This window comes from Squalius cephalus (genome assembly GCF_949319135.1).
Source record: "Squalius cephalus genome assembly, chromosome: 5".
Taxonomy (NCBI): domain Eukaryota; kingdom Metazoa; phylum Chordata; class Actinopteri; order Cypriniformes; family Leuciscidae; genus Squalius; species Squalius cephalus.
Window position 1 is genome coordinate 11,617,584 of NC_137126.1, and position 14,008 is coordinate 11,631,591.

The following is a 14,008-nucleotide window of genomic DNA, read 5'->3' on the forward strand; positions in this document are numbered from 1 at the left end:
ATAAATCCTATACATAATTAACAGATTATAATAATTAATATTGATGAGCCAAGCCATTGCCTTAAGCAAATAAGCGGCTGCTTGATGCCGACTTACAACACACCAAGTTATAGGTTACATATGAGGTTACATACAGGTTACTGTAAAAACTGAACATGTGCAGATGTTGCTTTAAGGAGGTATTTCTACCTGATTCTACCCATAAATTCAAATTTTGTTGTTGTAACCTACTTCAGTCAGTTTTATGTAACATAAAACAAGGGAATACTGTTTTAACTTATTTGAGTTACTGTAACAATTGTCCACTGAAAGCAAGTTTGTAGAGAACCCAAGTGCAGTTTATTTACAAAACGTGATCAAACATAAAACAAAGGCATGACATTGCATGAATTTAAAACATAAACATGGACATGACGCTTACCACAGTGGTTACAGGGTAATCATACTTGAAAAGGACACGTGGCAAACATGAGGGCTTAAATGCATACAAGACTAATGACAAGACAAGGGACACTTGTGAACAATGAAACAATGAACCAATGACAACACGACACATAAGACAAAGGAACACACGGCAGGATCACACGACTAACACAGGGAATCACATGACAAGACATGAAACATGAACCAAAACAAAACGTGACATCCCCCCCCCCCACACACACACACACAAGGGTGTCTCCCGACGCCCAACATAAAACCAAAACAAGACATTGAAAGTTCAGCGGAGGGGGTCTTGAGTGAGGGATGGCGGGCCAGGCCCGTGCAGGGGAACAGGACTAAGACTATGGCATGGCGGGCCTGAGCCGTGTAGCTTGGGAGGACCTTGGCCGTGGAGCGTGGGCGGACCTGGGCCATGGAGCGTGGGAGGACCTGGGCCGTGGAGCGTGGGTGACGCCGGCAGTGCAGGAAGCCAGGGCGGAGCTGGCCAGAGAGGCGTGGCCTCAGTGGCCCTAACAATCGACCTATTGCCTCCCCCCCAAAAATTTTCTGGAGCTGGAATTCTCTCTGGACACTGGTCAGGGGCTAAGGGCTCTGGCGTGGCGGCGGCCATCTTGGCAGAGGGCTCTGGCATGGCGGCGGCCATATTGGGACGTGACTCTGAAACGGCGGCGGCCATCTTGGGAGACGTGACTCTGGAACAGCGCGGCCATCTTGGGACATGACTCAGGACTCACGTGCTGGAGCCGATGTGTGTGCTGCCCACACACACAAAATAGCTGTGGCCACTATGATCAGTCTTTTTTTGCGGTTACCACTGTGCTGAAGAGTAGCGCATGTGCTTAGGCTGTGGGCACTTTTATGCTCAGTACTGACACCTGCCTTAACTTAGTGGTTCATACATAATGATGAACAATGTTGATCCAACTAAACTGATTTATTGTGAATAAACTAAATTAAATGTGTGTAAAAATGTCTTGACTTAAGTAAATTAACCGTAATGAATTTTTTGAGTGTATTTACATCAAGGTGGAAAAGGACTTGCATCATATAAAACAAAAAAGATTATTTTAAACTTATGTATCCAGTACCTAGCAGGAGAAATCAGGTTATATCTACTGACAGTAAAAACCTTTTTTTTTTTTTTTTTTGGTTTTTTTTTTCCAGGTTGGTTGAATTCAGGTACAATCAGTAAATCTAAACAAAACCAGTGAAATTGTTACCACATGAAGTACATTTTCTAAGTTGAACTGACTAAACATTTTTTTCCAGTGAAGTGCTCTTCATTAAGATATACAGATAACACTTTAGAATAACTTTGATATCAATGACAAACCTGGCTGTAAATTTAGGAAGGGAAGATTCTGGGACTTAGCGCTGGTTTATGATAAACATTTTGTAAGCTGAACACATCAGACACATATTTATTTTATTTATTTATTTGTGTGGCAGAATTCTAGTGTCCTTTGCGTTATTCAGCCTGAAGGTGGCACTCTAATTAGGCTATGATTGACATACTTTAGTACACACGACAAACGTATAGAATGTCATCTTAAGAATTGTGTAATGTATTTATTGCTTCCCATTGTTGTTTTAGAATGTTGCAAGTTTTGTAGGAATTCCAGTGAAATGTCTAACAAATAAAACAAATATAAAATAAACACAACATAACGATTGTATAAAGCATGAGCACGTTTAACCTAATAAAGATTTATACTTTCATTCATTTGATACACTCCACGGAAGAACAGACTTGCAATCTAGTTACTGACCTGAATGCAGACACATGGCTGAAGCAGACTGATATTGTCTTGGTCTGGAGCGAAGTTTACGTGAGGTGACGTGAACATAAGCGGGGAAGTTTGAAATATGCCCCAAAGAATCTCCAATTCTCCATTAGAGCGCGCTGCAGTTTCATTTTAACCACAGATTTGCATCGGACATTTGTGGGGCGCCGCAGAGTTGGAGAGGGACAGCTCAGGAGTCAGGCATGATCGATGCACGCCTGCCGAAACCACGAGCTAAATTTTAATATCCTGCTCACTTTACGATTTAAAATAATCTATAAATTCCGGCCAGAGTGTGGGCTACACTGAAAAAGAAGAGTCTTGTTGATTTTCACTTGTGCTACGTTCATTGATTTGGAATTCCAAAGAAACAATTCTCAAGATTCATTGTTTGAAACTCTAAGACATGGTTTCACTACTTTCCAGGCAGTGAAGTTGCATCTGAATTTGTGTCAAGTTTTTGACATTTTCACATTTGAGTACCAAATGAAATAAAGTAGCACAAGATGAAATGGAATATTAAAGGGGTCATATAATGCAATTTTTGTACAAGCTAATATGATTCTTTAGGGTCTAAATTAAAAGTTTGTAATATACTTTAATTAAAAATTCTCATTAGTATTGTAAGAAAACAGTCATTTTACCTGGTCAAAAACAGCTCTGTTTTCAGCACGCCGTTTAAGTGCATGTGTCTTTAAATGATAATGAGCTTTGCTCACCCCGCCCCTCTGTTCTGTGCGTACACCGTTTGTAACACAATAACACAATAACCATAATGCGTTGTTCATTATAAACGTGTGATTATGAATTATATTGAGAACGTCATACATAGAAAACATGCCGTAATGTACCCTGAGTGTAAACCTTAGCTGCATTCATCGTAAAGTGTGCTAGCGATTTGCAAAGATTAATATAAATATTAAGGTACCGATCCTTTTTTCAGGAGTAGCTTCTTAGCAAAACCAGCTTTATACTGACCCTCGTTTATAAAGCAGTCTGGTGTGTGAAATGATTCGCGCAAACATGAAAGCATTGACGTTGATCGTGGGGAATATTCCCTTCGAAAACAAAACTCAGCCACTGCGTCTTCAGAGGTTCGAATTTAGGAACATCAAAATGACGGCTGTTCGTTATTACACCCAAGAACAGAACACCACAATCGCTTAGACGCCATTCTGCTCATAGACAGTGCTCCAGCGTATCAACAGTGACCGTGCGGACTATGATTGACAGCTCGCTCACGAGCGAGGCCGGGTCTGTGTTGAAACGCTGCTGTCAATCAACAATCGTGGGAGGGGCGTCAATTTTGTGATGTCACAAAATCGAACGGCTTGATTTGAGATGGGGGAAAACATATAAGAAGATTAAAAAAAAAAAAACACTGGATGGATTTTTATCATTTTATGATGGTTGTGTACAGGCACTGCCAACACACATTTCAGTACTATCAACTTGTAAAAGTGCATGTACCATTATATGACCCCTTTAATAAAGCTTTTTAATGTTTTTTGAAATACCTTTTCACTACTTTTCAGATAGTGAAAATACACTTGAATGGAGTATAAAGTTTCAGACAATTTGGAAAAAAAATCATTTACCCTAATATGACAAAGTCAGTTATAAATGATGGCACATAAAAAAAGGTCAAAGGTCAGATGTAGAAAACTAATTTTCGGAAAGGATTTTAGCCTTAAATATATATAAAATATAAAGTCCTTTATTTTTTTTAGCAGGATTAAATAGGCCACAATTTGAAGGGACAGCCATTTGTAGTGGTTTTCCGAAACTGATGTACACTCAATGGCTAGAAAATACCCATAATGCAATGTGAGGATCGTGCTGAATAAATAGCCTGAAGATGACGCCCGCTTCTGAATAATAAATCCATCCATTTTCCAAACTGCTATATTAGTGGAGTAGGAATGAGGGTATAGGGGACAATTTCAAATACAGCTAATGTCTTCAGTATTACTTGGGGAATTACAGTTATAGAGACCAAAGAGACCATGGCTGCTTTTCCCAAAAGCTTCCTCAGATAAGTTGATCGTAGAAAGTAGAGACCATTAGTGGCAATGGTTCTTAGATCAACTAAGGCATACAATGCTTTTGGGAAACGCAGCCTATGTTTCAGTGAAGACCAGGAGTCAAATTTAAAGTTCAACAAGTTGACAGAGAGCTTTTAATATTAAGTAACAAAGTACCAATAAATCAATCCTTTACCAAATATCTCTGAGTAATATTAAGTTGCAGGAGAGTAAAAGAGGAGAAGAAGGGCCTAAGCGAGATGCAAGAGCCATATAGAGTGATATAAGAACTCTGCAAATATTTATAGCCTATAGGTTCAGGTCAAAAATATCCTTCCTTCAGCTCATGGCCTCTTGGTATCACGTTCTGCAAACCTAGCTAAACGTTGTTTCACACTATAAAAGCAGAAAGAGCCAAATGAGCATTTTCATCATGTCTAGACCTTATGCAAATAAATCTGTAGGCCTACCTTAATTCCAAGTAAAATAACCAACTCGTGACAAATTGTATATTAGACAAGATACCGGACATCAACAAAAGCAGAGAGTGCTACACGGCTGTCTGTACGTAGTAATTTTTTGTTGCTATGCTTTGTACTAAGAGGCTAGTCATAGCCACTCCGACATGCTGATCAACCAGCTGTCTTTGATGATCCACTATTACTATTAGTTTAAAAGCCCACTGAAGTGCCTTGAAACGCAGAGTTATTCAATAAGTACTTCTCATTTCTTTTTTTTGTGCACCCTCACTCATAGTTCCTCTGGAAGCTTCCTTGTTCCTCGCCTCCTCACAGTGCAATTAGAGAATTGAGATGTCCTTCAAGATGGCTAACTTTGATCGGTTTCTGGGTCACTGGTTGGAGGATGGCGGAGGAATCGAGGAAGCATCAATTTGAGTATTGAGAAGCACCCCATGAGTTGACGTAATTTCCACTGAAACAGCGAGACGAATACAGGGCGGGGACATATCGAGGAGCTCCTGATAAACCTGATAAAAATGATTCCACATCATTTCTTGGCTCATTTGGGAACATTTTGTTGATTTATTGATAATTCCACCTCCTCCGACCCCCCCCCCCCACCCCCCCCCCCCCACCCCAAAATATTTTCTCGTTGCCCTAAATCATAGAGAAAATTATCATGATACAATGCTCAGAGAGCAGTACAAAAAAAAAAATATATATATATATTATTAATCCAAATATGTCACAAAATCATTACGTAAAAAGGGAAAAACACTTGAAACACATTGATATATTTGATTTGATACAGACATAGGTTTATAACAAAGTGGAAGCAATTGGGAACAACAGCAACTCCATGTAAAATCACAGAGCGGGGTCAGCGCATGCCGAGGCCAGAAGTCGCCAACTTTCTGCAGAGTAAATAGCTACAGACCTCCAAACTTTTAGCTCAAGAACAGTGTGTAGAGAGCTTCATGGAATGGGTTTCCATGGCTGAGCAGCTGCATCCCTGCATCCAAGCCTTACATCCCCAAGTGCAATGGAAAGCTTTGGATGTAGTGGTGTAAAGCACGCCACCACTGGACTCTAGAGAAGTGGAGACGTATTCTCTGGAGTGACGAATCACACTTCTCTGTCTGGCAATCCGATGAACGAGTCTGGGTTTGGCGGTTACCAGGAGAACGGTACTTGCCTGACTGCATTGTGCCAAGTGTAAAGTTTGGTGCATGGGGGATTATGGGTGAGGTTGTTTTTCAGGGGCTGGGCTTGGCCCCTTAGTTCCAGTGAAAGGAACTCTTAATGCTTCAGCGACATTTTGGACAATTTCATGCTTCCTTTGTGGGAACAGTTTGTAGATGGCCCCTTTCTGTTCCAACATGACTGCGCACCAGTCCTGACCTCTACCCGATAGAACAGTGGTTCCCAAACCTGTCCTGGAGGACCACCAACACTGCACGTTTTCTTTTTCTCCCTAGTCAAACACACCTGATTCAACTCATCAGCTCATTAACCCATGTGATAATGAGCTGATGAGTTGCATCAGGTGTGTTTGACTAGGGAGAAAAAGAAAACGTGCAGTGTTGGTGGTCCTCCAGGACAGGTTTGGGAACCACTGCGATAGAACACCTTTAGGATGAATTAGCGGAGACTGTGAGCCGTCTATTACTCTGTCTCCTCTCCATCAATAAGCTGGTGTGTAGTTGGCGTTCTGGCGTAATATGGCTGCCGTTACATCATCCAGGTGGATGCTGCACATTGGTGGTGGTTGATGAGACCCCCCCCCCCCCTTCTAAAGCATAACAAATAAATGTAACAAATTATTACTATAATTATGTAATGAGATTTCACTGTGTGTGAAACGCCAAAAAGCGGTTCTTCTCTGCTGAAAAAACAGAGGTGTACATTACACTTTTTGCACATCACGGGTGTTCCTGTGTACCCAGGCACCCTGCATCTTCCCCTCTTGTAACACATTATTAGGCATTGTGAGGTATTGTCCAAGACATCCTTGAAAAGTACCCCTGATCGCACAACGTTGTCCTGATGCAACAAAAAGAAAAACTGAATTTGTGAACATGCAAATTCAAACAAAACTTTAACCTTAAACCTGCCAAAAGGCTTCTCTACACCTTCAACACACACACACACACACACACACACACACACACACACACACACACACACACACACACACACACACACACACACACACACACACACACACACACACACACACACACACACACATACTTTTTCAAACATTCTAATTGGTTGCAATAATTTAAAGAAACATTTACTGAACATAGAGCTTAAGAAAACTTTCCGGTTAATGACAGAATTTTCACTTTTGGGTGAACTAGTAGGCTAGAAAGAATAATGAGTTTATGACATTATGAGACACGAAACTCATAATGTTTCATACATTATGAGTTTCGTCGTAGTATTGTATAAAAATAAATGAATCAATCAATCTATTAAATATGTTAAGTAGGGGAGCGCGGGGCACAACGTAACACGGGGCTAGTTGTAACACACTTGTTTTAAATACTTCCACACATGCTAGCATGATGAAACTTAGTGTATATACTAGTTGCCATATCAACACTATATAGAGAAAAAATTGCGCCAAAATTATTTTTTTTGGAAGATATACATAGACATTTATTAAAACATAGCAAAAGTAAGTTTCTTACTTAAGTTAATTTTTCATCTCTATTTTTTTGTGTTTATTTAAAATTAGACAAATCTGATATTATTTGAATCTCCAATATGTTATTTAACAGTTGAGATAGTTCTTTAATGCTTCGCTAACTAGCAGAAGACACTAGCCGGGTTTAAATCCCAGTTGTGCAGGCGGGGCATGTTGTCACACTGCGTTACAATATGCCCCTGTTAGAAATATGCTATTATGTTCTATACTTTTATTAATTCTATTGAGAAAACATGAGAAAAAGGTGAATACAGACTGAAAGTCAATGTTCAGAAATTACTAATTATTCATTTGTTTTGAACTATGTTGTATAGCTGTGTTTTCCTGTGTTCGTAGTCAAAATTCAAAAATGAGTTTATATTTAATTATTAAAAAATGCCATTATTTTATATGAAAAAGTTAATAATTGTATTTTATTGAGAAAATATTTTAGTTTGTCTTGTATATATTTTTTTATGAGATCAGATAACATTTTAAGCTGTCATATGGTCATGTTACAATGTACCCCTCACATGTTACAATGTAACCTATGGGGCATGTTGTCACATTTTACTTCCATTCTTTTGGGGTATATCAAGAAAAAAGTATATACTGTATTAATAAAACAAAATCACATAATTGTAATAGACGTGTGAAATTAATGTGGGAAAAAAATAAATACTCTGAACCATAAGTAGATTTACACAAACTGAGAAAGTCAAAAAGCGTTACTTTGTGCCCTGCTCTCCCCTATTGTTGTTCCTCTAAATATACTGTAGCTAAAAATAAAGGTTAGGCCTATTAGCCTACATACTTTGCAATAATTGTTTTAAAAAATGTTATCAACGAAATTATGTCATAATTTTGACATCTTTATCGGAACTGTTAAGTAAACGAGATTGTTTATTCCAGTTATCCCTTTTACTTGTTCACTGGTTACATTAGCCTGCTCTGAGCCTACTGTATTTTGTCATGTCGTCTGATCCTCCAGACCAGCGGGCGGCGCTGTTGTGTAAGCAGAGTTCATTCCCTGGCTGCTGTACGCAGCAGCGCTCCCTGCTAACGAGTTTCCCCGCAGGTCAGCGCCTATTCGAGAGCTGACCACTCTGATGCATCATTGAATTTCAGAGTATTGAACCTCAATCTATTGCGAAATGAACGGGATGCCTGGAACGAACGTGATTCAAATCACTAATCTGTCGTCGGCGGTGAGCAGTGATCAGATGAGAACTCTGTTCGGCTTCCTGGGGGACATCGAGGAGCTGCGACTCTACCCGCCTGAGTGAGTCACAACAACAACAACACACACACACACAGACAGACACACACACGCCTGACAGAGTCAAAACAACACGTAATAGGCAGACGTAACGTTACTCGTCATACATTTCTGACATAAGTTACACATCCCGAGCTTATCATGAACATATCAGATCACTTCATAGTGATGATAATAACACACGCACACATTAAACACATACTGCATACATACATATAATATCACATCACATCACATTCGTTCACACGACATCATACATTTTAAAATCACCTGCACAACCAGTATCATTACCATAAACACTTTATACATAGGCCTACACAGCCAATAACACACACACACACTGTGTACATGCACATCAAAGACCATGCATCCTCACACTATCGAAAAGACAATTATGACATCATACAAACGTCACAAATACCAACAACTCACATGGCAATAACAATGACTGTGTGTTATGTGCACTACCATAAACCATTATACACATTGCTCTCTTACTCAACTAAGTTACACTTACGCTTGCATACATCGATCGATTTAAATATTTGCAGACGCACAATTTTGTGACACAGAGACATAGTGATTTCATTATTTTTATCTTTATAATAATAGAGTTCAACAGTCTGTTTCCGAAAGTAAAAATCCCATTAATTTTCTCCATAAATAGGGGAATTGATTTTGAATGTTAACTTGGTATATGGTGTATGGTTTTGTTGAAGCCATCAGCCCACATTATTTCAACTAAGTTTTTTTTTTTAATAATCGTGTTCAACAGTGGAAATCATGGTGAAAATCTACACTCTTAAGTAAAATGGTTACAGTGCCAGATTAGGGTTCCCCTGCTTGTAACAATTGCAGAACCCATTTTATAAGGTTCCATGAGGATCCATGCTTTGAAAGTGCTATAGATCCTTAATTTTGTAAATCATGTTCAGCATCAATTGCCATTTAGGGCAATTCCAGCGTTATGAACGTGACATTTGCAGTCAAAACTTGAAATATAAATTCTCAGAAAATACATTTAGTACAAATATATTGAAATGTCTATTTATATCCCTTAAAGGTGCTCTAAGCGATGTCACGCGTTTTTTAGGCCAATTTTTTTTTGTCACATCTAGCAATCTAGGGGGGGGTGGGGTGTGGGGGGGGTGTGGGGGGGGGGGGGGGGGGGGGTGTGGGGAGTAGAGGTCTTCACAGTGAACCCGAGACCCGGCCCGTGACCCGTACGGGTTCGGGTCTATATTTTAAATGATCGTCGGGGTCTGGTCCGAATCTATTACTTCGGGTCCCGGGTCTGTTTAACATTGTGTATAATACCCGTGCGATCGGAGTCATCAGATCAGACTCGGAGAAAACCCGGCCGTGATTAGACACTGCTTGTGTTTTTTTGTAACTTGCAACTTGTAAAATTAGGACACTCAAAATAAATTGCGTTAAAAAGCATATTTTAGGTTGATCCAGCTAGCGTGCATGTGCAGTCTCAAGCGTGTGTCATGTTTCTATGGCAACCAGTTACCAGAGCTTCAGTGAGGGACCGCCAAACCGCGCTTTAGATTTTACAATATAAATTAACCGTCTTGTTTAATCTTAAAGTTTTAGTGGTCAGATTCAGACTCGATGCAGAGCAGAGAGCACGGAAATGATAGCAAATAAGTAACGTCAGCGGCCATGGCACTGAACGAGCAATCGTTATTATAGTTAAAAAGGGCAAACAGTCAAAGTTATTATGCGAGTTAACTCGAGTCAGAATGTAAGTTACATGTGCAAAGTTGCATTTGTCATCCGTCACCGTGACATCAAGTGGACTTTTGAAGCTGAAATAATGAGTGGGTTAATCTTGGACTTGGAATAACGAGAGGAATGACATGGATAACTTTCTTGTCGGAGGATTGTAATGCATGATCACAGCCAGTCAGGTAACGTTACAAGGAAGGGAGAGGAGACTACTACGCTACTACGGCTCCTTAAAGGGTTACTTCAGGATTTAGCATTAAGCTTTGTATTAGTAGAAAACCTGTAGTATTTTCGAATTACCATGCTTTCCATCCTCATATCCCCCTTAGACAAGAGATTTATGTATTTTTTGTCTGGAAAAAATCCTCCGATGACGCAAATATCGTCATTTTGCGTCATCGGAGGATTTTCTGGACAGAGGCTAAAGACTACAGCCAGTAGATGGCGTTGTTCCGCATGTTTTCAGCCCGCCCATACAGGGTGGGATCTCACTCACAGAATGTACACAGTGTCAGCCGTCTTTCTTTGGAAGCTAAGCTAGCAGGCTCTTGTTCTGTGGAGAAAGCTGAATAGTAGGAGAAAGCTGAGTAAGTAACCATCCTCCTTTCCCCGGACTTGTCCGGCGGGCGAGATCGTTCAAAATGTACGGGATTCAGCTTTTGCTTTCTGCGGTCGCCATTCATTGTTTAACGTTACATGCACACCTTTCAATCTAACTGAATTCATTCCGATTGGTGAATTTGAATGTAGTGTTTACATGAACGCTAAACAAGTGATCGGTTGATGTGCGTTTTACCATTGTTAAGAAAAATTCCCGCTCCTCCGTGAGAGATGCGAGACCCGGCGCGTCTCAGAAATCATTGCACCGGCCTCGCGCCGTTCTCCCGCGGCCGTCAGCCTCGTCCTGCTCGCCACTGTAAACATGAATGAATGGCGACTGTAGAACGCAAAAGCCGAATCCCGGACATTTTGGACGATCTCTAATCCCTCGCAAACTCATCACGTAGGCTAGCTATTGTTGTTGCTAGCCTACGCACTCTGCCTCCTAAGGCAGCGAAGCAAGTGCATTCTGGGAGTTGTTGTCTTTCATCCACATAAGCCAAAAATACATTTTCTGGCTTTTCTCAGTCTAGAAAGCTCCAAATTCAAAAAATTTCTTCACATTTCTTCTACTTAAATGACCTATTTTAAATACACATTCATCTTCCCAGAGGTGAAGTATCCCTTTAAATTAGGTAAGACAAAAAGTTGTATTTTTCGCAACAGGTTTATTGACAGTAATAGCAGTTTAAGGTGGAATATGTGACAATCGGGTCCAGGTCGGGTCTGTGTCTTCCCGGCGGTTTCGGCTCCAGCTTTCAAATAATAGACGGGTCCAGGTCGGGTCCGGTTAGGCATTTCTCGGATCTGCACGGGTCCGGGTCCAGCTTTTGAAATAATAGACGGGTCCGGGTCGGTCCGTTGTAGCACATTACGGGCCTCTTTAGGGTTCGGGCATGAATTTTTGGACCCGTGAAGACCTCTAGTGGGGAGTGGAGGAGAGAGAAGCATGAGGAGGGAAGTTAGCTAGAGGAGAGATGTCCTAACAACGAGTTACGTTAAAATTGTATATTCTTGAGAATGTTGATATGGCCGACACCGACACACGGCCAAAGAGACGACGTTCTGATGAACAAATAACAAAGAATAGGGAAAAGGAGAAGGAACGCAAAGTCCCGAATTTACATCGGAAAAGCGTTCAAAAGGTGGCGAGAACTCCGCCGGCAGAAGAGATTCCAATCCGACATTCAGGTGGCTCTGTTTTGGACAGGTGGGTAAATCCAGTTCGTTTTTTCTAAATGGTTCATGACTGTTTCAGGAAGCACAGAAGGGAGGGGGAGGGGACGGGATGAGGAGCTAACCTCCGTTTTGTTTGACAATACTTCGAACGTCAACAAGTGACGTCACCCAACATCGCTTAGAGCACCTTTAATAAAGGAGTGCAGACATTCGAAAAATATCAGTCTACACACGCGTTTTATATGGTAAATGGTAATGGTAATGGCGTTAATGGTATGGACGTGACAAAAAAAATCTTTGTTTTATAAAACATATGCCTATAGGTGGCAACATATTTTTTAGGAATTCTGTGAATTACACTGCGCAAACCAAAAGTAATACTACCCTCTGAATGAAGAAGTTTTGGCTCTTCACAGAATATAAAATATTTAGGATATTTTATTTTATTTTATTCATATATTGCCGCATGCTCGAACTTGACCGTCATTTACGCCGCCGCCATCACCCAGGTGTTGATAGCGTCCAAGCACAGTCGAGACAGCACATGTTGCTATCTGTGTTAAAACTAAACTCATTTGAGCCTTGCCAATTTAAACATTCAAGAGCAAGTTATACAGTCGAGAAAGATGTAACAGTATCAGTATTTTGTGTCCTTGCATTGTCTTAAAGTGACAGCAGCCTAATATTCCTGCTGTCTGTGTTTTTAATGTTAATCAAACAAAAGACATGGACATCACTCACTGCTCTTGATTGGATAGCTTTTGTAACTTCAATAAGGATTAATATTTAATTTACACAGTCAAATATGCAATGTTATTTTACATTTGATTACTTTATTCGATTTCTGTACCTGAAAAGACCTACCTGGAAAAACCTGAAAAGCAATGTTTATTTTATTTGCATCTTTGCTCTGTTGTATTTATTTGTGCTGTTGCTTGTAGTTAGATTATTTGTTCTTATTTTCTTTTTTCTTTTTTTGACAGTGGTCCTTTCCCCCCTGAACATAGCACACACTGATTAGCTGTATCTTCCTTTTCATAACTGACCAGAAAAAAACAACAATCACATGCAACAAATTATTCAACAACACAAAAGGCAATTAAATCACTTGTTTTTCTTCTCTTTCAGCAATGCACCTCTTTCCTTTTCATCCAAAGTTTGTTACATAAAGTATCGAGACCCTTCCAGTGTTGGCGTGGCACAACATTTAACCAACACAGTTTTTATTGACAGAGCTTTGATTGTTGTGCCCTGCGCTGAAGGTTAGTATGTTTGCATGCGTGTTACATTCGTGTGCCTGATTATAGAATGACACTGGGTATCTGACTGTAAATCAAACCTTTGAGAAGAACAAACTATAATTGGCTTCCTGGCATTATTTTGTGTGTTTTTGTGTCCCAGATGTGTATGATAACCATGAGTTCTGTGTGCTGAGGTATCACTGTTATCTGCTCTGTTTTTATTTTGTGAGTTGAGTGGAGGTGGGTGGAGTGACACCAGCTCTCTTGTTTATCAGTTGAGCTGAAGGATGTGGAAATGATGGAGGTGATTAAGATCATACTTTATGTAACAGCGTCAGGACTTTGTGAACACGCTTCTGTTTTGCTAAAACTTTTTTTTTTCATTGCGAAGGAAATGCATCGCTAGAAAATTAAATACGCAGAGATACTTTTTTTTTTGGATTAGAAAGTTCAAGAGAATATATATATATACATATATATATACACACACTGTGTAAAATCTTGACTGTTACTTTTGATAAATTTAATGCATTTTTGATGAATAAAATATTTTCTTTCGGATGAAAAAAA

The 14,008-nt window shown here is 40.0% G+C and overlaps 1 protein-coding gene across 3 annotated transcripts in view; it reads left to right on the plus strand.

Annotated features, from left to right (window-relative positions):
• Window positions 1-8,415: 8,415 nt before the first annotated feature.
• srek1 (splicing regulatory glutamine/lysine-rich protein 1) overlaps window positions 8,416-14,008 on the plus strand; it is a 37,259-nt gene continuing 31,666 nt past the window's right edge. For 2 of the 3 annotated variants that reach the window (XM_079870777.1, XM_079870779.1), the window contains exons 1-2: window positions 8,416-8,687; window positions 13,326-13,459. In XM_079870777.1, the coding sequence (XP_079726903.1) occupies window positions 8,560-8,687; window positions 13,326-13,459 (262 nt within the window). In that variant the 5' untranslated portion in view covers window positions 8,416-8,559. The remainder of the gene's footprint in view (window positions 8,688-13,325; window positions 13,460-14,008) is intronic. The other variant, XM_079870778.1, reaches the window with a different exon arrangement.